Raw genomic sequence first — 26,842 nt, forward strand, 5'->3', positions numbered from 1 at the left:
TTCTCTCAAGACCTGGTTGTTTAAGCATGTGGCACCACCCTCCCCAACTCTCTCTTGCTCCTGCTTTTGCCATGTGACTTGCAAGCTGCTGTTCTTACCATGTGAGACACTTACTCCTCCTTTGCTTTCTGCCATCAGTAACAGCTCTCTTGAGGCCCCCACAGAAGCCTAGCAGATGCTGGTACCATGCTGGCAGAATTGTGAGTGAATCAAATCTCTTGTCTTTATAAATTTGCCTATCTCAGATATTTCTTAATAGCAACACAAGAATGCCTAACACAAGTGATTTACACACCACAGTTACAGTGTTAGCATTTTCTGTATTTGTCTGTAGACTTACTTTTACCGGTGACTTTTATACCTTCAGATTATTTCTTATTGCTTAAGAATCCTTTTCTTTTAAATTGAAGAATTCCCTTTAGCATTTCTTATAAGATAGTTCTGGTGTTGGTGACATTTTTTAGCTTTAGTCTGCCTAGGGAAGTTTTTATATCTTTTTTATGTTTGAAGGATGATGTTGCTGGATATAATATTCTAAGTTGGAAGCTTTGTTTTGCCTTTAGCACTCTGAATATGCCATCCCCCTCCCTCCTGGCATGTGAGGGTTCCACTGAGAAATGTGCTGCCAGACACATGGAGCTTCTTTATATGTTATTTGCATCTTTTGTCTTGCTGCTTTTGGAATCTTTTCTTTGTCCTTGGCCTCTAAGAGTGATTATTATATGCCTTGAAATAGTCTTATTTAAATAGAATCTGTCGGTGATTTTGACTGTCTTGTACCTGAATATTCTTACCTTTCTCTATGCCAGGCAAGTTCTCTGTTACTATTTCTTTGAATAAACTTTATATCCTGAGCTCTTTCTTTACATCTTCTTCAAAGCCAATAACTTATAGATTTGTCCTTTTGAAGTTATTTTTTTAGATCTCGTGGACATACTTCATCCTTTTTATTCTTCTTTCTTTTTTCTCCTCTATATTTTCATGTTTTCAAACTCACTAATGTATTCTTCTGTTTGATAAATTCTGCTCTTGAGACACTGATGCATTTTTCAGTTTGTCAATTGTATTTTTCAGCTCTAGGATTTGATTTGTTTTATAAAATTATTTGAATCTCTTTGTTAAATTTCTCTGATATAGGCCAGGTGCAGTGGCTCACACCTATAATCTCAGCACTTTGGGAAGCCAAGTTGGGCGGATCACTTGAAGTCAGTAATTCAACACCAGCCTGGACAACATGGTGAAACCCCATGTAAAAATACAAAAATTAGCCAGGCATGGTGGCAGGCACCTGTAATCCCAGCTACTCAGGAGGCTGAGGCAGGAGAATTGCTTGAATCTGGGAGAGGCGGAGGTTGCGCTGAGCTGAGATTACACCACTGCACTCCGGCCTGGGCCAGTGAGACTGTCTCAAAAAAATTTTTTTTCTCTGATATAATTCTGATTCAAATTTTCTGTGTTATCTTGAAGTTCATTGCGTTTCCTCAAGACACCTATTTTGAATTTCTTGATGGAGAGGTTACGTATCTCTGTTACTTCAAAATTGGTCACTGGTGCGTTATTTAGTTCATTTGCTGAGGTCATGTTTTCTTGGATGTTTCTGATGCTTGTGGACTTTCATCATTGTCTGGACATTGAAGAGTTAGATATTTATTCCAGTCTTCAGAGTCTGGACTTGTTTTTACCTGTTCTTCTTGAGAGGGCTTTCTAGGAATCCAAAGGAGACTGAGTGTTGTTACCTAAGCCCGTTTTCACTAAAGCTGTTTTAGTACTATTGGGAACCCTAAGCCCAAGAACTCTATGACTCTTGCAGACTCCTAGAAACACAGCCTTGGTGGACTTGAGGAAGATAAGGGAGAATTTTCTGGGTTCCTAGACAAAATCTTTTGCTCTCTTTCCTCTCTTTCCTCCAAGCAAAAGGATTCTCTCTCTATGCTGGGTTGCCTAGAGTTTGGGGAGAGTTGATATGGGCTCTGCCTTGACCACCACAGCTGGTACCATGCTGAGTCATACCTGAAGCCTCAAGCCTTCCAGACCAGCACAGTACTGAGGCTTGCCCAAGGCCTGTGACAACTACTGCTTGGCTGTCACCGATGTTCATTCAAGGCCTGAGGCTACCTTAGGCAGCAGGTTGTAAGCCAGCAGATTCCCTTCTGGCCCAGAATGGATCTTGAAACATCAACTAAGGAGCAAAAGCCTGGAATCACAGGCTTCAGGAATCTTCCTGGTGCTTTATTTTCCTGTGACTGGGCTTGTGTCCAATTTGTAAGACATAGTCCTCTGTACTATTCTCTCACCTTCCCCCGAAGAGAAGGAACCTGTCCATGTGCTGCATTGCCTGGAGTTGAGGGAGTGGTGATGCAAGTACTCTTGTGGGCTGCTGCAATTGGTGTTACACTGGGTCACACCCCAAGCCCACTGCTATGGACACCAGAATAGCACCAAGGCTTGCCCAAGGACTGCAGTCACTGTGTCTTGACTACCACTCAGATTTATTTGGGCCCTCAGGCCATTTAATTAGCTAGTAGTAAAGATGACTGGGACTTGGTTTCTTCCTGCTGAAGCAGAGGACTTCCCTCTGGCCCAGGGCTGCTTTATATGCTCCTTCCTTGGGCACTGGTAGAATTCTGCCTGGTAATGAGGAAGAACTTAAAGAAAGAAAAATACAAATAAAAAGAAATAAGCTTTTCTGTATTAGGCTGACTTATCTTAGAGACAGCAACAAGCACAGCCCAGACTCAGGAAAAGCCTCAATAAACACTATCTGAGAAGCTAGGACACAAAGAAATGTGCTCTGGAGACTCTCCCAGTTCTCCCTCAACATAGGAAGGAGAAAAACAAATTTTCCTTTCTCTTATGGTATGAGTTTATAGATTCCTGTTCTCTGTAACTAGTAGCTTCAAGTATTCTGTTTTATCTAAGCAGTACAATGAAGCTCATGAACCATCTGAGCAGACCTGAGCTACAGCCACCTGGGCACCGTAGTGAAGGTTATGAGATAAGCCCATCCAAGACACTTGAGCAAAACCTAGGTAACAGCCATCTGGGCTGAATAGCAAGGGTCATGTGTAATTCTGGGTTATGCACCTGTCACAATTTGATTAACTGACTTCGTTCTGCCTCTGTATCCTTACTTTCACATCACTGCAATCCTGCTTCAAGCTAGCCCACTCCCTTTTTGAAGTGTGTATAAAGGTCAAGAACTGTCTTTGTTCTGGGCCGAGTCTCAGGATGTTAATACACTGGGTCTGAGTGCACTCAATAAAATCCTCCTGCTTTACTCCGAGATCTCTCTTATCCCCCCGATTCCTGCAACAGTATTGTGTTCCGCTCAGTGACTGGACCACAATGAGTTCCAATGTAAAGTCACACTCACTTCACTTTCCTCCCCTATGCACACAGATTCTCTCTGTGCTGTGCTACCTGTGGTTGGGGAAGAAGTGGTATAGGCAATCCAAGACTATTTTTCCTACTCTGTTCAATGCCTCTTTCCTTGTGATTCTATTGAAATCAGCTGCTGTGATCACTCACTAGATTTTTGGTTCATATGAAGGTGTTTTCTTACGTGGATAGTTATTCAGTTTGATGTTCCCGCAGGGGACAATTGCTGGAAGATTCTATTTGTCCATCTTGCTCTGCCTTCTTCTTAACTGTTGATCCTAAAGACTGCAGTAGTTGGAAAAAAAGATTTGCTGGTGTCCATGTTTGGAAATGCTTTTGAATATACTTTATCTTGTTACTGGAACAATTAACATGTTCCCAACTTTGGATACACATGGTGAGTAATCACTGTGTAATACACATCTAAGAATATGGAAAACAGTTGTCCCTGTATTTAGCATTGAGATTAGTTGAGGTAGCCTTTTACTAGCATTTTTGAGAAAATAGAAGCAGTAAGACAAAAATTCTTCATTTCCCATCAACACATCTACCATTTGCATTAGCACTCATACTCATTCTGCTTTCCTTTCTCTTACTATGAAAGAATATCTTTGCTGTAATCAAAGGTCAACTCATTTACTGTTTTCTTCTTCATTTCTGCCATTATCATCTTCTCCCACATCATGAATTTCACCTTCTTTGCTGGATCATTTTTTTCAGCATACAAATATATTTTAGTATCATCTGTCTTAAAAATACCTCCCTTAGTCTCAGACCCTTTTCTAGCCACTATCCTATTTTTCACTTCTTTCTAAACTCAAAGTTGTCCATTTCTTTCTTTATAGAACACATTCTTCTCTTGATTGTTATATTTCTTTTTTCATTCCCCAACCCTCTTAGGCTGTTCCTTTTTACTTTCCTTTACTGGCTTCTTGTCTGCATGTCTTCTAAGTGTTAGAGTACTTTTCTTTTTTACTATAGTTTTGCCCTGGGTTTTATTCTTTCATTATTACATATTCTCCCTGTAGGTGACCTTACCCAATCCCTGGATTTAAATATCATTTTTAAATTATTGACTCTTATATCTCTTGTTTCCAGCCCTGAAATTCTAGGCTTGTGTATTTAATGCTTATGTGATGTTTTTATATTAAAAACATCAAAAATAAATATCTCAAATTTAATGTGATCAGTATAGAACTTTCGATTTGTTTATACTATCATCTACTCAGTTGTTTAATCAAAAACCCCAAAAGTACAGTCATGTGTTGTTAAACAGTTGTTTAACAGTTTAACAGTGTTGTTTAACAAAAGTACAGTCATGTATTGTTTAACAGTGGGGATGCATTCTGAGAAATGTGTCATTAGGCAGTTTCATTGTGTGAATATCATAGAGTGTACATAAACCTTGATTGTATACCCTCATACACATCTAGGCTATATAGTATAACCTATTGCTCTTAGGCTATAAACCTGTGCAGCACATTAATGTACTGAATGCTATAGGCAATTGTAACACAGTGGTAGGCATTTGTGTCTCTAAACATAGAAAAGATACAGTAAAAATACAGCATTATAATCTTATGGAATGACCATGGTATGATGCATGGTCCATCGTTGATTGAAAAGTCATTGTGTAGCTCATGTAATTCTTTCTTCTCTTTTCTTTCTTTCTATACCCAACCCACCATCGAATTCTTTTGGTTTCAACCCTAAAACTTATTCTGAATTCATTTTATTTGCTTTATTAGTACCAACCTAATACAAGCTATCATCAGCTTTCAATTACTGCCATACCTTTTATTTGTTGTCTCTATCTTTAGAATATATCCAGAATCCAGTCACTTCTCAGACCTTTAGGACTTTCTACCAGTTTGTTTAAGCAACTTTTATATAAGCAACATTATTACCATTCAGGCTTCTATCCTTACCCACTTTAAGTCTATCCTCAACATAGTGGCTTTTTGAAATATAAATTAGATCATATCACTCCTCTGCTCCAACTCTTCTGATGGAATGTGACATCTCATCTTCTTCAGAATCCTTATAATGTCCTACAGGTCTTACCCTCAGATCTTATCTCCTAACCACTCTTGACCCTTGCTCAGTTCTTTACCCACATAATTGTTTTTTTCTTGCTTTTTTGCTGCTCTAAGTGTGTTTCTGAAATATCAGAACCTTTGCACTTGCTGTTACTATTGCTCAAATGCATGTCAAAATAAAACAGGACACTTTTCAGAGAGGTTCTTAAGAGTTTTTTTCCTACTGCCCATTTAGTCTTTAATAATGTGGTCTTTGTGCCACATTGCACATGACCTTTCCTACTGATTTTATAGTTTGACTATCGACTCTTTGAAATACTTATGGTACTATTTCATCTCCAGGTCAAGTGACATTTAAGGTTTAATGGCATCAATTAAAAACCTCATGTTATTTATATATTCAGATGTTTTGAAAGTTTAATACACTTCTAAAATCATACTCTTTCTAAGCAAAAATTATGTTTACTATTTTATGGCTGTATGACTTTGTATTTGGTCAAGTAGCTTTATTAAATTGTTTTCATGTAAAATTGGAGTTTTTATTTCATGAATAAGTTTTAAAAATTCAAATCACTGGAGAACAACAGGCACTTACCTCTTTTTAATCAAATTTTAGAGCTTTGATTTTAAACGTAATTTCTCAAGCATCATTCATATGGAAAGATCCTTATTAAGTTTTAGCAACTGTTTTAATAATCTATAAACCTTAAAATAGTAAATTAAAAAGATGTATTTATGGAAGTAGTTTTGATTTGAAGATTTAAATTAGTATAGCAATCCTCAAAGCTTTTAGGGATGCCTGTTTAACAAGATTCTACAAAGCAAGACTTATGTGCTGGCAAAATCTACTACACTACTTTTTTAAAATGGTACCAACCAGATGCAAGTATTCTTACTTCTATAATTCTGATGTAATTTTGACTTAAAAAAAACTATTATGAGGAGTATATTATGCTATGTGTATTGAGGTATTGGAAATGTAAAGAGATATGTCCCCATACAGTGCTGCAATAACTACAGGAACCAGAAATTTTTAAAGGTTCTTCATCCAAAAGTTGTTTTTGAACTATGCATCCTTCCTAGTTTTACAGTTCTGTACCTCTCTTATGGCATCATCCCATCCCATGTGCCTTGCTTTCATAGCTCAATCTGTCTTATCAAATCTGTGTCTAAAAGAAAGAAAGACTTAAGGATATTTGCATTCATTTTCTATTGCTGCTAGAAATTTATCAGGTTTAAACAATGCCCAGTTATCATCTTCTGCAGGTCAGAAACCTGATGGGCTCACCAGGTTTCTTTGTTCTAAGTTTTGGAAGCCCTGGGGAAAATCCACTTCCAAACTCAATAAGGTTCACAGCCCTATTCAGTTTTAGGACTGAGGTCCCCATTTTCTTTCTGTCTTTTGGTGTCATTCTCAGCTTTTAGATGCCAGTTGGTGTCTAGCCCCCTTCCTCCATCTTTAAAGCCGCATTTGCAGATTGATTCCTTTGCATGCTTCATGTCTCTCCTGTTTCTCTTTTCTGTTACACTTCTTTGACTCTAACTAGAGAAACTGCTCCACTTTTAAGGGGTCAGTTTGATTAGCTTGGCCCACGTGAATAACACAGGATAATCTTCTTACTTTTAGGTTCATGACCTTAGTTACACTGGCAAAGTCCCTTCACAGCAGTACTTAGTTTAGTTTTTGATTGAATAACCAGGGCTTAGGATTCTTGAAAGAGATATCTTTAGAATTCTGCCTACCACAACATATTTGACTTTTTTACTTGTCTCTAGGGTTGAGTACTATTCCATTTCTAAAGCGTAGTTTCCCATTTAATTGGTTCACATATATTGGGTTAGGTAGTGGCTGTTGATTTTCCTCTTTTTACTGATGTTTGTGATACATTTTTACAATTGTTTTTTTCTCATAAAAGAAAGGTAATTTTATACATCTGATACTTATTAGCTCTTTGTTACGGAGGATGAGAGGAATGAAAAAGAATGAATCTATTATACTTACTACGTATAATAGTTTTGATAATTTGCCACTTTCTTTACTCAGGTACCTGCAAAGTACAGGAGTCAATTTGTTCCTTTTTCAACTGGAAGTTATTTCTTTTTTATTATCTCAATATTTTATTTGCATAAAATGCAATAAAGGTTTAAGTTATTCCTCTGTCTTATTCTTATTTTTTTGAAAGAAATGCTGTATTTATTTTTAAACTTATGGTCAGAATATCAGGTTCCAGTGATTTCCAAATAGTTTTGGAATCACAGTGCAATTTTTCATGCACAGTGCACATAATTCATAGTGCAATTATTATTTTTGGCTCTCTAACTTTATTAAATAGTTTTGAATGATTCGTATTGAGGAGTCTGATGGTATCATGAATCAGAATTATTTGGACTGATAAAACCAGTATACTCAGTTCACTTAAAGTGCAACAGAAATTTTGCTGGAGTTTTTTGGGCAGGATGGCTAACATCTAATTCCAAGTAACATGAATGTCACCTGTGTTACATTAAATGGCAAGGTATTTTTCATGATTTTTTTCTCCAACTCAAAATGTTTTATTGTGTTGAAATATTGTGTAAAATGAATTAATGGACATATATTTATATCCTGTGGGATTTTAAAATTAAAAGTTATAATTGAATTTGTTAGTCTCTGGATATAAAGTAGTGAAAGATTCAGTATGATTCTTGCTCACATGAAGTTTACAGCGTACATTGGTTAAATAAACAAGTGGTATGGTAATCTGCATTTTAGCTTTTTTAGACAGTTTTTGTATTGGCATATATTTTCCAAATAAAGCACACTTAAGTCAGCAAGTAGTTATTTTAAATGAAAATATTTTATATATATTTTGACATTTTTATTGTATAATATATAGTAATTAGAGGAGTATCAGGAAATGCATAGACATGAAAAGAAAATGAAAAACACCTGCTATTCCATCATTAGCACTAATCATTGTTAACTTTTCTATGTATGCCTTTGCTTTCTTTTTATGCACGTAGAAGTGTATATATTACAATTTGGCATTATTGCCAAATCTCTTGAATAATCTGATTTTTCTGTATATTATCTTTTACCTCAACATGTTTGTAACTTCAGTTTCAATGTATGGCTATCAGAAATTACTCAGACTCCCATTAGAAACTCAATTTCTTTCTACCCGTTTTTAGCTAGTATCAACAGCTACAATGAAAAGCCCTTGTACATGCTTCTGCGCCCATATCCTGAATTGTTTCTTAAATTATTATAATTTTAATTACTGATCAAGGCCATGTACTTTTTAAAGACTTTTGATACACTTTATTAAATCTGACAATATATTTAATTGGCCTAGGTATTTATTGAATTTATGAATAAATAAGTGAATGCTTGAATGAATAGAAATATTTCTTACTGCATTGCAAGTACATAAGAATTCTTTATTGCTAAATTTAAATTGCTAACAATTGAATAGTTGTTAGCAATTTAAACTTAGTTAAAAAGAAAATTTATAAAATATGCCTCTAAAAACAATTCATCAATTTTAAGTGGCTCTTGGAGTAAATTTCACCTGTTATTAGGAATATTTCTGACTTTGGAAATGCTTAGCATTATGGGTTGCTGTTGTGAAGAATAGACAAGGGTGCTGCTTTATGCATGAAATGTACCTTTTCAGGTTGGTTACCTAGAAATGTCTCTTTTGACCCATCATGATAACATTGAATTTATATTTTAAAGTGTTTACTATTCTTAATTCTTTAAGGATGTCCATATCTGAGGTGCAGTCTTGTCTATTCACTTCTACTTTTGAGAATATATGGAAGCCCTTCTTGCCCATGTACTCACTCAGTTACATACTCCTAATTTTTTCTTAATTTTTAAGTCCTGTGTAACACTCATTTTAACTCAATTCAAATAAGTATATTTTAAGTTATTAATTGACATGAGCCTTTTCAGTTTGGCTTTTATGAAATACATTAATAATGGAAACATTCAAGTTTTAGCAGAAGAGAGAATATTAGTTTTCTTCCCCATAAAATTAATATAATGATATTTGTTTCTCAGGATCATTGTATGGTTTAGATATCATTTAAATAAACTACCTGATATAATGCTTAGCATTCAGTAGGTGATGAATAAATGGCATTTGTTACAATTATTATAATTATTTTGCTTCCAAAGGACCTGTGGATTGCTTTATCCTTGTTTTACAATTGAGGAAACTGGGGCACAGTGCATTTTAATGATTTGCATAGGGTCATTTGGCTAACAAATATAAACTGACAGCTATGTATTTCTGTCTTAAGCATTCTTTTCACTACCCATACAGCCTTTTTTCCCCATGGGCATAAGAAATAACTTTTTGGCTTGAAATCATTTACCCATATCATGAGAAATCTGATTCCCCATATGCATGACACAGAGTAGGCACTCAGCTATCATTAATGAATTGTATTGGACTAATGAGATATATAGATTGATGGTTGGGTTTACTCTTCTCTTGCATTGTGGTCTCAATTTACAGTACACCTACAGGCCTGTATTGTGGTCTCAATTTACAATACAGATGTTAAATGTGGTAATCAGGGTACCTACCTCATAGCATTGTAATAATAAGATGATACCATACATGGAAAACATTTAGAAAAATGCCTGGCATCTTAAGCATAAGACAGACGTTAACTCTTACTAGTATATGATTTTAGAGTGGAAAAACTTTAATATATGATGAGATTATAACTCAGCTGGGTATTCTCTATTATATATCATATAATTAGATTTAATAAACTTTTTAACAATGCATACTGCTTTTATTTTTAATTTTTAAAATATATCTTTTAGGACTGAAAGAGGTGTCCCCACTGCCTCTAAATCTCAAACGTTTATACAGAGAGACACTGGAAATTGAACCCATCTTGATAATTATTTCTCCGGGTGCCGATCCTTCTCAGGAACTTCAAGAACTTGCTAATACTGAAAGAAGCGGCGAGTGTTATCACCAGGTAAGTACATATTGTCCCGCTGTTTTTGTCTTTGCTATTGCTGTTCCAGCACTTGATGATATTGGTCAAATGAACATTTTTGGTTGTGATAAGCCAAATAATGCCCTGAAAAATGTCTATGTCCTAATCCTCAGAACTGTGGATATGTTATTTTCCATGGCAAAAGGAACTTTGCTGATATAATTAAGGATCTTCAGATGGGACGAGTAGCCTGAATTAGCCAGGTGGACCCAATATAAAATCACAAAGGTTTTTTTTTTTTTTTTTAATAAGAGGGAGACAGGTGAGTCAAGAGCGAAGATAGGAGATACGATGATCCAAGTAGAGGTCAGAGAAGAGAGAATATGCTGTGCTACTGGCTTTGAAGATGGAGGAACGGGCCATAAGCAAAGAAATGTAGGTGGCTTCCAGAAACTGGAAAAAACAAGGGAAGAATTATCTTTTAGAGCCTTTAGAAAGAACATAGCCTTATAGTAGTACCTTTATTTTCAAACCCAGAACCTTGATTTTAGGCCGGTGAGAAACTTCTGGCCTCCAGACATTTAGTGATAATTTAAGGCACTAAATCTGTTGTAATTTCTTAAAGCAGCTATAGGAAATTCATACATTTGCTTTCATTTTGAGAATTACTTTTAAAATTTTACTTGGATGCTTTTACGATAAATCACAGTAATGTTTATTTACACTTTATTTACCTGAACTGAAAGAAATACATAAAATTTTGAGTAAAATGTATTCATTGTAATGCAATTTTTTTCCCTGAGGTAGGAACTTTTGTTTGTTCAGGGTGTCTCCTTTTTTTCAGTTTGCATGTAAATTTGAAAATGAAATGTATGAATTCACCCTCAATGTTTAACAAGTGAATACATCTTTTTCACCGGGAAAATAATTAATAATGATTTTTTAAACAACTGAATACTTCATAGCAACCCAAAATTGAAAAGTAAAAATTTTACAAAGAAAAATATAAATGAAATATAGCAAAATAGTAGCGCTGTTAGGCTCAGGTGTGCAGGTTTTGCACTAATAGAGAGTTCTGGTCAATCATAGTAGATTAGGTCTATATTAGGTCAATATTCAGGTATCAGTGAGGTGTCTCAGGAAGGGGAGCTCTACAGATTGTACCTGTTACTAGTGATTCTGGCAGGAAACTTAAACTATTCATATAAGCTTTTAATTATTTAAAGAAGATTAATTTCTGGTATTAGTTTGATTCTTCTTCCAAATTTATTATTAAAGCCAGTTAGGAAGGTTTGGGGATTACTATTATTGAATCTCATACCGTTATATTATAACATGTTAGCAGATCTGTTTTTTAAATTTTGTTTGTTTGTTTTTTTGCTTTTGCAGGTTGCCATGGGTCAAGGTCAAGCTGATTTAGCAATTCAAATGCTAAAAGAATGTGCCCGCAATGGAGACTGGCTCTGTTTGAAGAACTTACATCTTGTGGTATCTTGGCTGCCAGTTCTGGAAAAGGTAGATTCAGATAAATGTAGTACAGATAATATCTATTGTACTCAACTTAGTAATCTCCAAGGGACATCAGTATTAAAATGTCATGCATTATTTATGATGATTTAAAAAGTAGTATTTGAGAAATTTTAGATTTAAATATTTCCTAAATATGTACAATTATGCAAAATAAGATATTAATAGGAAGTCTATAAAAATCTTTTTTTAAGGGCATATAAGAGAAGCCAAGACATTTTTAATGAAGATTGACAGGGAAGCTTGGAAGAAATATTTATACCATTAGTTTCTTTTTATGCTCCTGTTCTCTTGGTCTGTATTGGGAGAAGAGACATAATAGGGTGTCAGAGGGAACTGCCTAACTTCCTAGGGGCTAATGAAGCTGGGGAGTAAACTGAAGCAAATGTTTCATTTATCTCAAATGGACTCAGGAGAAAAATAGTCTTAAGACCAGACAAGTCGCTGGATAGGCTTTACATGCAAACCTAGTTTTTATTCTGGTGCTTATTTAAGAAAGATGAGTAGGGTCTTGGGTAGTTAGAGATGATTCTGAAGAGATATTCCTTGAAAGCCAAATGGGATTTTGCTAAGTATAGGCAAAGAAAGGATATCATGATTTTAATTCCATCAGCACAAGCAGAGATAGTGCTGGGGATGTCCATCCCTAGTACAAGGAATGAAGAGATGTCCTTGATAGTGCTAGAGGGGCCCGCCAGGCAGGAAGTGTGGGGAAATTGAGTTAGATGACTAGGAAAGAGCTAGGTTATGGAATACCCTGAGAACCATGCAGAAGATTTTGGAATTTTTGTCCCGGGACTTAGAGAGCCAAAGGAGGTCCTTAACAGAGAAGTTTATTTATTCTGGCAGTAGTATATAGAATAGAAGCAAACAGAATAGAGTAAATTGAGGGAGGTCCTGCCTTAGTTGTGAGGTATTAAAAATTTCTGCAGTCCTAATTAATTGGCAACTACACACTTCCACAAATAGAGTCAATAAATTTTTGATGAATAAGTTAATGAGTAAGTGAATGAACTGATGGACCATGGTGATTCATGATTCATTACTTATAATCAAGAGAAGATACAGATTTTAGACTATGAATATTCATGTAATTCTATTATGGCTTTCTGTAAAAATTACTAGTGTGTAAAAATATAATTTCTTTTTTTTTTTTTTTTTTGAGACAGGGTCTCACTCTGTCCAGCCCAGTCACCCAGGCTGGAGTGCAGTGGTGCGATCTCGGCTCACTGCAAGCTCCACCTCCTGGGTTCACACCATTCTCTTGCCTCAGCCTCCTGAGTAGCTGGGACTACAGGTGCCCGCCACCACGCCTGGCCAATTTTTTTGTATTTTTTGTAGAGATGGGGTTTCACCGTGTTAGCCAGGATGGTCTTGATCTCCTGACCTTGTGATTCGCCCACTTCGGCCTCCCAAAGTGCTGGGATTACACCATGCCCAGCCAAAAATATAAAATTTATGTCTGATAAATCATATATGTTTTGTTTTGTTTTTGAGACAGAATCTTGCTCTATTGCCCGGACTGGAGTTCAGTGACACAGTTTTGGCTCACTGCAACCTCCACCTCCCGAATTCAAAGTACTGGGATTCCCAAAGTACTGGGAATCCCAAAGTACTGGGATTGCAGGTGTGAGCCACCGCCCCTGACCTGATAAATCATACATGTTTTAAGATATATAAAGAAGACTGGTGAATACTTGTACTGCTTTCTGTGTCAAACAGTTGATTGATAGCTACTAATCTATGTAAAATGTAGTTATTATCTTGAAAGCACATCTTAATTAGAACTGTTAGAAACAGTACATAATATTATATAATTTTTAAAATAACTGATTATTATTTGCTTTTCTATTAGTTTGAATGAATTGATTGGATATAAATTTATAAATTTATTGTAAATCCAACTATATCCAGCTATAAATCCAACTATATCACAATGTATTGTTTTACTTTTTAAATGTTTTAGATGTGCTAACCCAAAGCAAAGGTTTATATAAATTTTCCTTTTTAAAGTTATGAGGTGTAAATACATTTTGTCCTTTATAATTTTAAGCAAGCACAATGTTTTTGTGGCCATTCTTTTGTCATTTTTTTCATCATCTTAACTCTACATTTCATGTGGTATTAAATGAATGTTAGTGTTTGACATCAATTATATTAAAATAATTTTTAGACTTCATTCTCTTTTAGAGCTATCAAAATTTCTTCTGTCATTTATTTATTCATTTATTAAATTTACAGATACTTGCTGAGTACAAGAAAAAGCCAGAAATTGTGCCAGGTTCTGGTTACCTACAGAATTTGTACCTGCTCTCTGGGAACTTAATTTAGAAGAGACAGATCACATTAAGAACTATATTATGGGATGAGGAATACTAAGGGAAAAATTTACAAAATGACATGGGTGATTAAACCTGCTTTGGATTGTGGTAGTGAAGAGTTGGAGAAGATATTCCCCTAAGACACGATATTTAAATTATATTTTGACAGATAAGTAATAATTTGTCAGATTACAAAGAGAATAATACAGAAAATGTGATGACTATAGATAGTCATAAGAGTCTGGATAAATGACTAAAGCCCACAGTATGAGAAAGCACGGGCAGATTAATTTGTATGGTGAAGTTTTGAATTTATATTACAGGCCATAAGGTGCTACTAAAAATTGTAAATAAGGGAATTAATATCATTATATAACTCTGTAGAAGCAAGAATTAAAGCAGTGAGAATCTAAAGACTTTAAGAAGGCTGGTAGTGCACGCCTGTAATCCCAGCACTCTGGGAGGCCGAGACGGGCGGATCACGATGTCAGGAGATCGAGACCATCTTGGCTCACACGGTGAAACCCCGACTCTACTAAAAAATACCAAAAAAAATTAGCCGGGCATGGTGGTGGGCGCCTGTAGTCCCAGCTACTTGGGAGGCTGAGGCAGGAGAATGGTGTGAACCCGGGAGGCGGAGCTTGCAGTGAGCTGAGATCGCGCCACTGCACTCCAGCCTGGGCGACAGAGCGAGACTCCGTCTTTGTGGGGGGAGGGAAAAAAGAAGGCTGGTACTTTAGGCATAGCAATTATAGCTAATACTTATTTTGAACTTACTATGTATCAGGTACTGTTCTGGTACTTACACAATTCTATGTGATAGGTACTATTATTATCCTTGTTTAGAGATGGAATAAGTCAAAGAACCCAAGGTCACCTAGCAGGTTAGTGACAAGGTTCAAATTTCAACCCAGTCAACATGACTTTAGATGCAGATTCTTATTCATTACACTGAGCTAGTAATAGAGAAAAGATAAAAATTTAAAGGAAATGTAACTAGAGCATTAAGAAATACATCAGAATGTTACAGAAGTTTTAATTACAAATAGTTATTAATAGTATAATGATAAAAGAGAAATTTTTGTGTGTATTTAAGTAAATTTTTATCATTGGTTTTGTAAACAAGGAATTGAATACTCTTCAACCTAAGGATACCTTTCGTCTTTGGCTCACTGCAGAAGTTCATCCCAACTTTACTCCTATTTTACTACAGTCAAGTTTGAAAATAACATATGAGGTAAGAAGATTTAAAATTTGGATCTGTACTCATATGAAAGCAGTAATCTATACATGACTTCTAAAACTCTGTAAACGACTATTACATAGAACACACAATTTCTTTTTACATTTAGATGAGGTATAATATACATAAATAGCATAAGATGATATAAAATACATTTAAATCTTTTCAAATTTTATTTCATACTTATGTTTTTGTTTTTATTGTAGTAAGAAATACATAACATGACATTTACTATTGTAACCATTTTTAAGTGTATAGTGCATTATGCACCTTGTTGTGCAGTAGATCTCTAGAACTTTTTTTATCTTGCAAAACTGAAACTCTGTGACCATTGAAGAGCAACTCTTCATTTTGCCCTATCCTCTGGCAACCACCATTTTACTTTCTTTTTTTTTTTTTTTTTTTTTTTGAGACGGAGTCTTGCTCTGTGCCCCAGGCTGGAGTGCAGTGGCGCGATCTCGGCTCACTGCAAGCTCCGCCTCCCGGGTTCACGCCATTCTCCTGCCTCAGCCTCCCGAGTAGCTGGGACTACAGGCGCCCGCCACCTCGCCCGGCTAATTTTCTTGTATTTTTAGTAGAGACGGGGTTTCACCGTGTTAGCCAGGATGGTCTTGATCTCCTGACCTCGTGATCCGCCCGTCTCGGCGGATCCACTTTTGTAATCCCAAAGTGCTGGGATTACAGGCTTGAGCCACCGCGCCCGGCCTCACCATTTTACTTTCTAAGAGTTTGACCACTTTAGCTACTTCATTTAGTAAAATCATGGATTATCTTTTTGTTATTTCACTTAACATAATGTCCTCAAGGTTCATCCATGTTTTAGCATATGACAGGCTTTCCTTTCTTAAGATAGAATAATATTTCATTGTATGTATATACCGTATTTTCTTTATCCATTAATCCATCAGTAGACATTTAGGTCTTTTACTTCTTGGCTGTTGTGAATAATACAGTGAACACAGGCGAGCACGTATCTCTTCACGATTCCACTTTGAATTATTTTGGATATGTAGCCAGAAGTGGGATTGCTGGATCATATGGTGATTCTATTTTTAAGTTTTTGATGGAACTTCATACTGTTTTTCATAGTGGCTACATCATTTTACATTCCCACTAGCACTGAACACTTTCTCCACATCTTCACCAACAGTTTTCTCTGAGTGTGTGTGTTTAATAGTGGCCATCTGAGTGGGTCTAAGGCGATATCTGATTGTGGTTTTGATTTGCATTTCCCTGGTGATGAGTAATGTTGAGCATCTTTCATTTGTTTGGACATTTATATGTCTTCGGAGAAATGTCTTTTCAAATTCTTTGTCCATTTTAAGAATTATTGTTTTGCTATTGAGTAGTATTAATAGTTTGTTATATATTCTGGATACTAATTGCTTAGTATCTTATCAGATGTATGCAAATATTCTCTCCCATTCTGTAGATTGCTTTTCACTCTGTTGATTGTTCCCAACCTCCCTGCCTTCCTTCTGTCCTTATGTCCATCCATCCTTGTATCTCTCTAACATGTAATGCTAGGTAGATCCAACCCAAACCTTATATAGCTAAAATTGTGTTTGTAATGATATTTTATGACTTGTCAAAGTCATAAATAAAATAGCAAACTATTAAAATTTTCATTTTATTAGTGTTTGTAACTACATGCTATTTTATTTTATTTTATTTTATTTTTGAGATAGGGTCTTGCTTTGTCACCCAGGCTGGAGTACAGTGATGCTGTCACAGCTCACTGCAACCTCAACCTCCTGGGCTCAAGCAATCCTCCCATCTCAGCTTCCCGAGTAGCTGAAACTATGGGTGCTTCACCATGCCTGGCTAATTTTTTAATTTCTTTCTTTTTTTTTTTTTTTTTTTTTTTGAGAGACAAGGCCTCACTATGTTGCCCAGGCTGGTCCTGAACTCCTAGGCTCAAGCAATTCTCTCGTCTTGGCTTCCCAAAATGCTGGGATTACAGGCATGAGCCACCGTGCCTGGTCCTACCTGTTGTTTTAGATCAGTACTGCTCTTTTTCATCTGAAGGTGTTAGTTTCATTTAAGGAAGAAAAAGGATAAGCATTAATCCAGGAATGCAAAGATGATTTAATACAGGAAATATTTTAATTGAATGACTATAAGGTCTAGTAAGAAAGAACTTTCCCAGAATCTTCTCCAGCTACAATCCCGCTATACACTTCTACTCATCTATATCCTAGAACTGGATTGCATGAGCCGTGAGGGCGGGGGTATTTTTTTTGCTTGCATTTTTGAACTTAGCATATAATTCAAGGCCAAGTAAGAGGAATTCAGTACATATTTCAATAAGGGGGTATTATTATACCAGGTAAACTGTTCCTTGAATGTTTTAATGTGTGACCTTTTCTGGGATCTTTAAGAGATAATTTGATTACATTTTTATGGAAATTTTCAATTTGATTTCAATTATCAGTGAACTTTTTTTTTTATTTCTTGAATTACTATAGGAAATTTTAACTATCTTAGCTTAGACTATTTGTGTAGTTCATTGAGATGTTCAAAATGATTATTTGTATGTGCATGTATATAATATGGACATATATTATCATTTTTTAAAATTGTTAAATTCACTTCATCATTTTTTTCTTTTTTCGATTCGTTGTCAGAGTTGTTTAAAAAAGTTGTTTTCCAAAGAACTGATCCTTTACTTATAAATTTGCTTTTCCTGATTCTTTTCATTTCACTGAATTTTCTTTTTTCTGTTTTTCTTTCTAATGCTGTCTTTAGATTTTTTCTGCTTTTATTCTTCCTGATTTTTTGAGTTGAATGTTTGTTTTGTATTTACTTGCATTCATACTGAAATTGTTCTAAGTCTGAATTTGCAGCTTAATATGTCTTTGGCTTTATTTCACAATTTTGGCATATTAGTGTTTTTGTTTCATTATTTTTCAGTCTATATTTATATGTGATTTTCTCTTTAAGTGTATAGTATTTATTAATTTGCATGCTCTTTCATGTAGTGCCTTTTTAAAAACTCTAAGTGGTTTGGTTTCCTATTAATGTCATGTTTTATTGAATAGTGTGCAGAAATTTGGCCTTATCTCTGATAGTTTTTATAAATGTTTCATAAACATAAAAAGCTTTCATTTAAAAAGTGTAAATTTGCTAGGTACTTAATACTTCAGCAGTATATTTTCTTTCTTTTCTTTTTTTTTTTTTGAGATGGAGTCTTGCTCTGTGGCCCAGGCTGGAGAATAGTGATGTAATCTTGGCTCATTGCAACCTCTGCCTCCTGGGTTCAGGCAATTATCCTGCCTCAGCCTCCCAAAAAGCTGGACTACAAGTGTGTGCCACCACACCTGGCTAATTTTTTATTTTTATAAAATAAATATATTTTATTTTTATTTTGTATTTTTAGTAGAGGCGGGTTTCACCATGTTGGCCAGGCTGGTCTCGAACCCCTGACCTCAAGTGATCCACCCGCCTCAGCCTCCCAAAGTGCTGGGATTACACCATGCCCAGCCACCTGTTAAACAAGAAAGTCATTTTACTTAAGAAATGACAATGAGAAGGATTTCAAAGGGGATGACTAATTTTTGGCATTCTGAAAGTATTGACCTGAATTTATTATTTTTATGTTAGAAACCATTTTGGAAGAACTATTTTACTTTTAGAACAAGCTAGTTAGAATAACTTGGGCAGAAAAACCCACATTATACATTTTTTAATATTAGAATTTCTTGAGGGCGTTATTTTGCTATTTTTCCACGAACTTGAAAAGTTATCATTTTGATAATTTGAAAAATAATGACAGATATGATGCATATGGATGAACATTTTTAAAAATTTTATACTAGTCTGATATACAATTTCAGTTCCTGGATTTTTATTTGGGTCTAGAGCCTAGCAATGTTACATAATACTTTAAATTTGGACTAATGCACCAGGAAGATTAGTTGACATTCTATGTAAATGGTATGTCGAATTCCTCATGGAAATTCAAATAGCAACTAGTGAGGGAAAACGGGCATATTAAACTCAAACACCTGTCCCATAACAATCAATATCACATTAGTATTGTAAGTGGTGATTTAGTGTCAGTGAAAAAAAAATCTCTCAATCATCATATAAAACTTATTTGGTTATTTTGAATATTATTGTATATAGTTTTTAATTTGAAAAATTATTCTGAATTTATATTTGGATGAACTGTTAGGTATAAGCAATTTAAAACTAGTTTTATGTACATTTTGAAGTAACATAATAGTTTAACTCAAACCTGGTAATCAGTGAACATTTTTCTTTAAATTATGTTCTTAAATATGTTAAAATCTAATATATTTTACTTGTAGGATTTTAGCAATAGGATGTCTGTTGATTTTTTTCTTTAGTCACCTCCAGGTTTAAAGAAGAATTTAATGCGTACTTATGAGTCTTGGACTCCTGAGCAAATTAGCAAAAAAGATAATATACATCGAGCTCATGCTCTCTTCAGTCTTGCATGGTTTCATGCTGCATGTCAAGAAAGAAGAAATTATATTCCTCAGGTAAGTAAGACCATGTCTTGGATACATTCTAAGCTTTATATTTTTGTATGTTAAAATATTTTTGTGGCCAGGCCTCATGCCTGTAATCCTAGCACTTGGGGAGGCGGGCGGATCACCTGAGGTCGGGCGTTCAAGACCAGCCTGACCAACATGGAGAAACCCCATCTCTACTAAAAATGCAAAATTAGCTGGGCATAGTGGTGCATTCCTATAAGCCCAGCTACTCCGGAGGCTCAGGCAGGAGAATTGCTTGAACCTGGGAGGTGGAGGTTGCGGTGAACCGAGATTGTGCCATTGCACTCCAGCCTGGGCGACAAGAGTGAAACTCCACCTCCAAAAATATATATATGTGTGTGTGTGTGTGTGTGTTTGCACGCACACGCATGTATATATGTGTGTGTGTATATATATGTGTGTGTAAATTGCATCACTCTTCCATCTTTAAATTTTTCCCATCCTCTTTTTTCAACTTTGTCCACTTCTGTTGAGGAAAATCTCTCCTCAAACTGCCCTCCTCACCCTGCCCCCCTTTTAACCTCTCTATTTCAGTGCCATGTCAAAACAAGAGCATAGATTTTGGAGCTAGACAGACTTGCATTTGAATCCTGACTCAAGAGTTTCTTGCAGTGATACCTTGGGTAAACTGTTTTAACTCCCAATAAGCATCAGTTTCCTCAACCGTAGAATGAGAATAACCATCATATTTACCTTTATTGTGGGCATTAAATGAAATAGTGTGTGTGTGTATATATAGGTGTATATATAGGTGTATATATGTGTGTATATATGTGTCTGTATATATGTGTGTATATATGTGTATATGTGTGTGTGTATATGTGTGTGTATATATGTGTGTACATATGTGTGTGTATATATATGTCTATATATGTGTGTGTATATGTGTGTGTGTGTGTGTATCTATATATATAGTGGCACACGCCTGTAGTTCCAGGTACTTGGGAGGCTGAGACAGGAGAATCACTTGAACCCAGGAGGCAGAGGTTGCAGTGAGCCGAGATCGCGCCATTGCACTCCAGCCTGGGTGACAGATCAAGACTCTGTCTCAAAAAAAAAAAAAAAAAAATTGTAATGCAGTTTTAATAGCTAGGTTTACATATTTACATAATAATTTGGCTCATGACTTAAATTTATATCCTTAGTCTGATCTTTTCTGCTAATCTTCTAGACTGTATATAGTTAACTACTTCACATCTCATTGTATTAAAGTATTAAGAACAATTTGTGACCCATCATAAGCCCTCAGTGAGTGTTAGGTATTATTTTTATAGTTTATATTGCATAGATATCCCAAACTTCAAAACCTGAATTCCCCACACCTGTCATTTCTTCCCAGTAAAAGCCATTAGTATCTGTCTACTTCCTCAGTCTACAAACTCAGGAGTTGTTCTTGATATGTTGTGTTTCATAGCTTCCCTATCCAATTCATCATCGAGTCTTATTAATTCTACTTCCAAAATATAATTTAAATATGAGGACTTCACCATTTTTTAAGCCTCATCACCTCTCACCTGTACTACTTTCTTAATTAGTTTTCCAACTGTTCTTCCTACTTTTTGCATTTAGCAACCAGAATTATCTTTCTAATATATGAATTTGGTTATTATTTTGCTTAAAATTTATCAAGTGGCTTTTTATCATACTTAGGGGAAAGATATGCAAATACCTTACCACAGTCCAGAAGAAAAGACCCATCTATCTCTTCAGCCTCCTCTCAGACACTTTATTTTTTTTAATTATTATTATTTTTTTTTTTTGAGACGGAGTCTCGCTCTGTCGCCCAGGCTGGAGTGCAGTGGCCAGATCTCAGCTCACTGCAAGCTCCGCCTCCCGGGTTCACGCCATTCTCCTGCCTCAGCCTCCCGAGTAGCTGGGACTACAGGCGGCCGCCACCTTGCCCGGCTAGTTTTTTGTATTTTTTAGTAGAGACAGGGTTTCACCGTGTTTGCCAGGATGGTCTCGATCTCCTGACCTCGTGATCCGCCCGTCTCGGCCTCCCAAAGTGCTGGGATTACTGGCTTGAGCCACCGCGCCCGGCCTCAGACACTTTATGTCACTTGCATTCTACACTTCAGTCATGCTGGGCTTCCTTAAGGTCTTGAATCTATCTAGCTCTTTCTCACCAAAGGCTCTCTGTTACTGTTATCACAATCAATCAACTGCATTTTTTCCATTGCCATGGCAGTCGTATCTGGTACTAATAGTCAATTCTTGTTGCCAAATGTTTCTCTGAGCTGTAAATTGCATCACTCTTCCATCTTTAAATTTTTCCCATCCTCTTTTTTCAACTTTGTCCACTTCTGTGGAGTAAAATCTCTCCTCAAACCGCCCTCCTCACCCTGCTCCCGTTTTAACCTCTGTATTTCAGTGCCATGTCAAAACAAGAGCGTAGGTTCTGGAGCTAGACAGACTTGCATTTGAGTCTTGACTCGAGAGTTTCTTGCAGCAATACCTTGGGTAAACTGTTGTAACTCCCAATAAGCATCAGTTTCCTCAACTGTAGAATGAGAATAACAATCATATTTACCTTTATTGTGGGCATCAAATGAAATAGTGTATGTTTAGTGCTTAACACAGTGACTGGCTTGTAGCCTGTCAATAAACATTTGTCAAACAGATGAAATGGTAAATAATAATAGCATTGTGTTGTTTCTTATAGTATGTATACCACACTTATGGGGGGACTCATTGATCAGAGTTAACTTGCTCAAATAATCACACCTAAAAAGTTTAGAGTTCCAAAATGAGTAGGCACATCTCCCTGTAAATCTTTTTTTTCTAACTTCTCTGACTTCTGTCCTTAGCCTAATATATCAATTAATCCTGACTGATAGATGAACAATACTGATAGTGATTTACCTTTATTGAGAAAAGTTACATTAAAAATTTAGATTGTATTGTTTTTATATAGGCACATGGTATAAATAAAAACGATATAAAATGGTTTGTAATGAAGAGTTACGTTCCTCCCTGCTTACTTCCCTGCCATCCACTTTCTATTCTCAGAGGGTCCACTATTAACCATCTCTTGTTTGTGCTTCAGAGAGTTTGTATGAATTTACAAACATTTTATTAATTTATATATGCATTTATGTTCTTTATAACTCAAACAGTAGGTGGTGTATTACAAACACAGCTCTGTACCTTGCTTTTTAAAACAATATATTTGACATTGTTAAGTGACAGTGTCTATTTAATGACTAATTTAAAAATATTTTTTGTATTACATAATATTGCTATACTTTTAGCAGTTTTGTATTGTTGGATGGGCATGTACATTCTTTTCAACTCTTGCGATTATAAAAAAAGTTGCAATGGATATCCCTATGCATGCTTCATTTAACATCTATTCATAGCTGTCAGTTTTTAAATGTGGAATATTTGGGTCAAAGAATATACATATTTTTAGAAATCTATAAATATTACCAAACTTTTATCCATAGAGGATACAGCAATTCACTTTCCCACACAAAAAAAGTTTGAGAATGTCACTTTTTTTCATACCATACTTTTTTTCTCATAAAAATCATAACACTGGAGGTAAATGTAGACAAAATATATATACCTATGACATGGTCTCTAACAATAGAATTGTTAGAGACAATTTTTATTGTTAAAGACCATGTCATAGGTATATATATTAAGCAATATTGATAGCAACAGTTTTCTAATTTGGGGGTTTTAAAAATATTGATCTTCAAGGTATTAAACATTTTTAAAAAATAAACTTTCACATATAAGGTCTAACAGAATGATATAAATTTTATTAAGACTTTCGAATTGTTAGAAAGTTTAGATAAATATTAGAGGAATTTTGTTAATGGTTGATGGATACATATCCTTTACAGATCTTTAATTCTTAAATCTGCTAACTGAGCAAAATTTAAATCTTTTGTTTTCATAATATCCATAATATTATTAAAAAAAAAAAAAAAAGTATCCAAATGCTATTGACTCCAAATTTACACATACAGCTCAGATAAACTTTCTAGGCTCTATGTTTGCCTATCTAACAGTTGACATATCCAGTTGGATGTCTCAAACATGTCTGAAAATTCACATATTCTGGATCAAGCACTAGAATTTAAGCTTCCCAAATGCACAGATATTTGTCTCTTGTTCATTGCTATATTTTAATTGAACAAAACACGGCCTGGTGTATAGCAGTCCAAAACTTTATGTTTTTGTTTGATGTGTTTGTTTAAATGCTTTGTTAAACTTTCGTTTGGTGATCTCATGATATTCCTTCCCAAATCTTGTATTCTTTCAGTGTTTCACTTATTAAGAATGACATCATCCATCATCAATTTGAATGAGCAATAAGCTGAGAAGTCATTCTTAACAGCCCTCTTTTTGGTGTTTTCATACTCCATTACAATCCAATACAAAAATTCTGTTAGTTTTATTTTCCTAACGAGTTCTTAAATCTGTCTACTTTTATCTTTGTATGCCACCGCTCTCCCTATTAGGGTGACTTTCCCTCTCCTCTAGATTAGGTCAGATCTCTTTCACATGTGTGAAACATCCTAAATGTTTCTCTCCATCAGTTATTATCATTTTACAGTTGTCTATGTATTTGAGTGATTGTCTCCACCCCACCCTTTCTCATGTTTTACTGAAAGCTACATGAGGGCAGGGATAACTTTTTGTTCATTATTATATTCCCAGAGCCTGACATATAATACATATTTTTACAATATTTTTTGAGTGTTGAATGAATGAATGAAATTTGTATCAGTATTCCTAAATAATATCCAAGTCTAAATATATTTTAGCTTGAACTTATTTTATTACATAGAACTAGTCAATAGAAGCCATGTATAAATTATTTTATGTTTCAATTTATTGTCTGTACAATATAGAGCTCTATGAATATTCATTTTATACAAACATTTTAGCTATTATAGGTATATAATTTTAGTTCTAATATGAATGCTTTGTGGGTTCAATATGAATGAATATACTGCTATGTGCTTTTGAGCTTTTTTTGGTGCAATATTTTTTTGTATGTTTGTGGAGAAAATCCACAATTCTGAAGGATAAAATTATAGGAAATATCCCAATTGTATATAGTAATCAGAATAAAAAATTTAGTATACCAATTTGTTCTCTATGACTATGTTGCTACATAAATCACTAAAATTAGTATTGTATTATAAAGTACTTTTCGTGCTATGGCCAGTAAATTTTTTTTTAAATTTACTGTTATTTTAGATTTATTATGTGTTGGATTTTTAAAAAAATTCTCAGGAGTTATATATTTTTTAAGTCTATATCATTTTGTTTAAGGACAGTGATACATACGTATATCTCTCTGAGTACTGTTTAGTTGCTTACTTAAAAAAATTGTTTTTTGACAGGGTTGGACCAAGTTTTATGAATTTTCTTTATCAGATCTTCGGGCTGGGTACAACATTATTGACAGACTTTTTGATGGTAAGTTCTAACAAAAATTTTAATCTCATATTAATAAAACATTTTATCTGAGGTCTTATTAACTATTTGTTTTCTTCCGAAGTGGCTTAACTTCCTATCACAAAATTTGCTTTTGCTTTTTATTTTATTTTTTATTTGACTGCTATACCTGTGTTATCTCAGAGTTCTTATATGAATCTGTTCTTACATGGATTCTTCTTTCTGGAAGCAGAAAGCTAGAAAGACCTTGTTTTCACTTTGTGGCCTTCAAAAGTTTCAAGCGTTAACTGAATTTTTCAGATGTCTTTCAAGGGAACTGTTAAAATTCAGGAGTATAGCAGATTAAGATTAGTACCAAGGATTTGTGGAGTCATAATTGAATTACTAAGTAGGATTCAGGAAACAAGGTACAAATAATACATTGAAACAGAGCAGTAAATAAAGCCTTGTAAGCTGATCCCCTAAGTCCATCTAGCTATCAGCCTTCTTGAAAACAGGAACAGTTTAATCTCTAAAGTTTATTGTGCAGGGCCAAGGGAGGGGGACACTAGAGTTTAGACCAATGATGGATTAGAGAATAGAATATGATGATAGTAATCTCAAACTTAAAAATATCACAAACAGATCTTTCAATTCCTGTCTCCTCCCCACCCCCAACCCTGCAACCCTGCCAAATACTTTTTCCTGATTCTGCCCCCGTTTCAATAGATGGCCCACCATTCATGTATTAATAGTTGTTCAAGGCTGAAGCCTGTGAGTCACCCTGGATTCTTTTTTTTTTTTTTTCCCTCATCCTCAGACATCCAGTGCTTTGGCAATTTCTGCCCTTTGCAAATCACATCATGATTCTATTCACTTATTTTCCAAAGTGTTGGCAGTCCAAGCAATAATTTCTTACCTGGTCTTCCACTTTAGCACCCTTGCAAACATTCTTTTATAAAAAACTTTAGTTTTTAGAAATGCAAACCAAAGCATATAATTTTCCTGTTTAAAACTTATATCCATATTTGGCATCTTTATGTTTCTCAGACAAGCCAGACTTGTTCTTACATGAAAGTTTTAATAGGTGTTCTTCCTTCTGTCTGAAATGCTTTCCTCCCAAATTTTCATAAAGCCGCCTTCTTCCTATTGTTCAGCTTAGAGGTATCCTCTTGAGAAGAGAATTGCTTCTGGAGATTGATTTCTTACTGCTGAATCTGAAGTAATCCAATCATTCTCTATCCCTTTGTCTTGTCATATTGTCTTAATACATTAGTACTACCTGAATATCTTGTTTATTCATTTTTTTCTTATTTTGTTTCTGTCTTCCCACTAGAGCATAATCTGTTTTAAAGTAAGATCTTTGTCTTGTTTACTGTGTATATCCTTGAGGTTTATAACAGTGCCTAGCCCATCATAGGTACTCAATTATTATTTGAGTTAATAGCATCAGAAATTTTTTCTATAACT

General features: G+C 35.0%; 1 protein-coding gene across 3 annotated transcripts in view; it reads left to right on the forward strand.

The window, feature by feature from the left end:
• The window catches only part of DYNC2H1 (dynein cytoplasmic 2 heavy chain 1), a 353,142-nt gene that overhangs the window by 177,680 nt on the left and 148,620 nt on the right, over positions 1–26,842 (forward strand). For all 3 annotated transcript variants that reach the window (XR_013404270.1, XM_015115562.3, XM_015115564.3), the window contains 5 exons: positions 10,240–10,400; positions 11,751–11,876; positions 15,336–15,446; positions 19,805–19,960; positions 25,339–25,414. Coding sequence is in view for 2 of the 3 variants with exons in the window: in XM_015115562.3 (XP_014971048.2) it covers positions 10,240–10,400; positions 11,751–11,876; positions 15,336–15,446; positions 19,805–19,960; positions 25,339–25,414 (630 nt within the window). In the remaining variant the exon portion in view is untranslated. The remainder of the gene's footprint in view (positions 1–10,239; positions 10,401–11,750; positions 11,877–15,335; positions 15,447–19,804; positions 19,961–25,338; positions 25,415–26,842) is intronic.

Source organism: Macaca mulatta, chromosome 14, assembly GCF_049350105.2.
Source record: "Macaca mulatta isolate MMU2019108-1 chromosome 14, T2T-MMU8v2.0, whole genome shotgun sequence".
In the NCBI taxonomy this organism is placed as follows: domain Eukaryota; kingdom Metazoa; phylum Chordata; class Mammalia; order Primates; family Cercopithecidae; genus Macaca; species Macaca mulatta.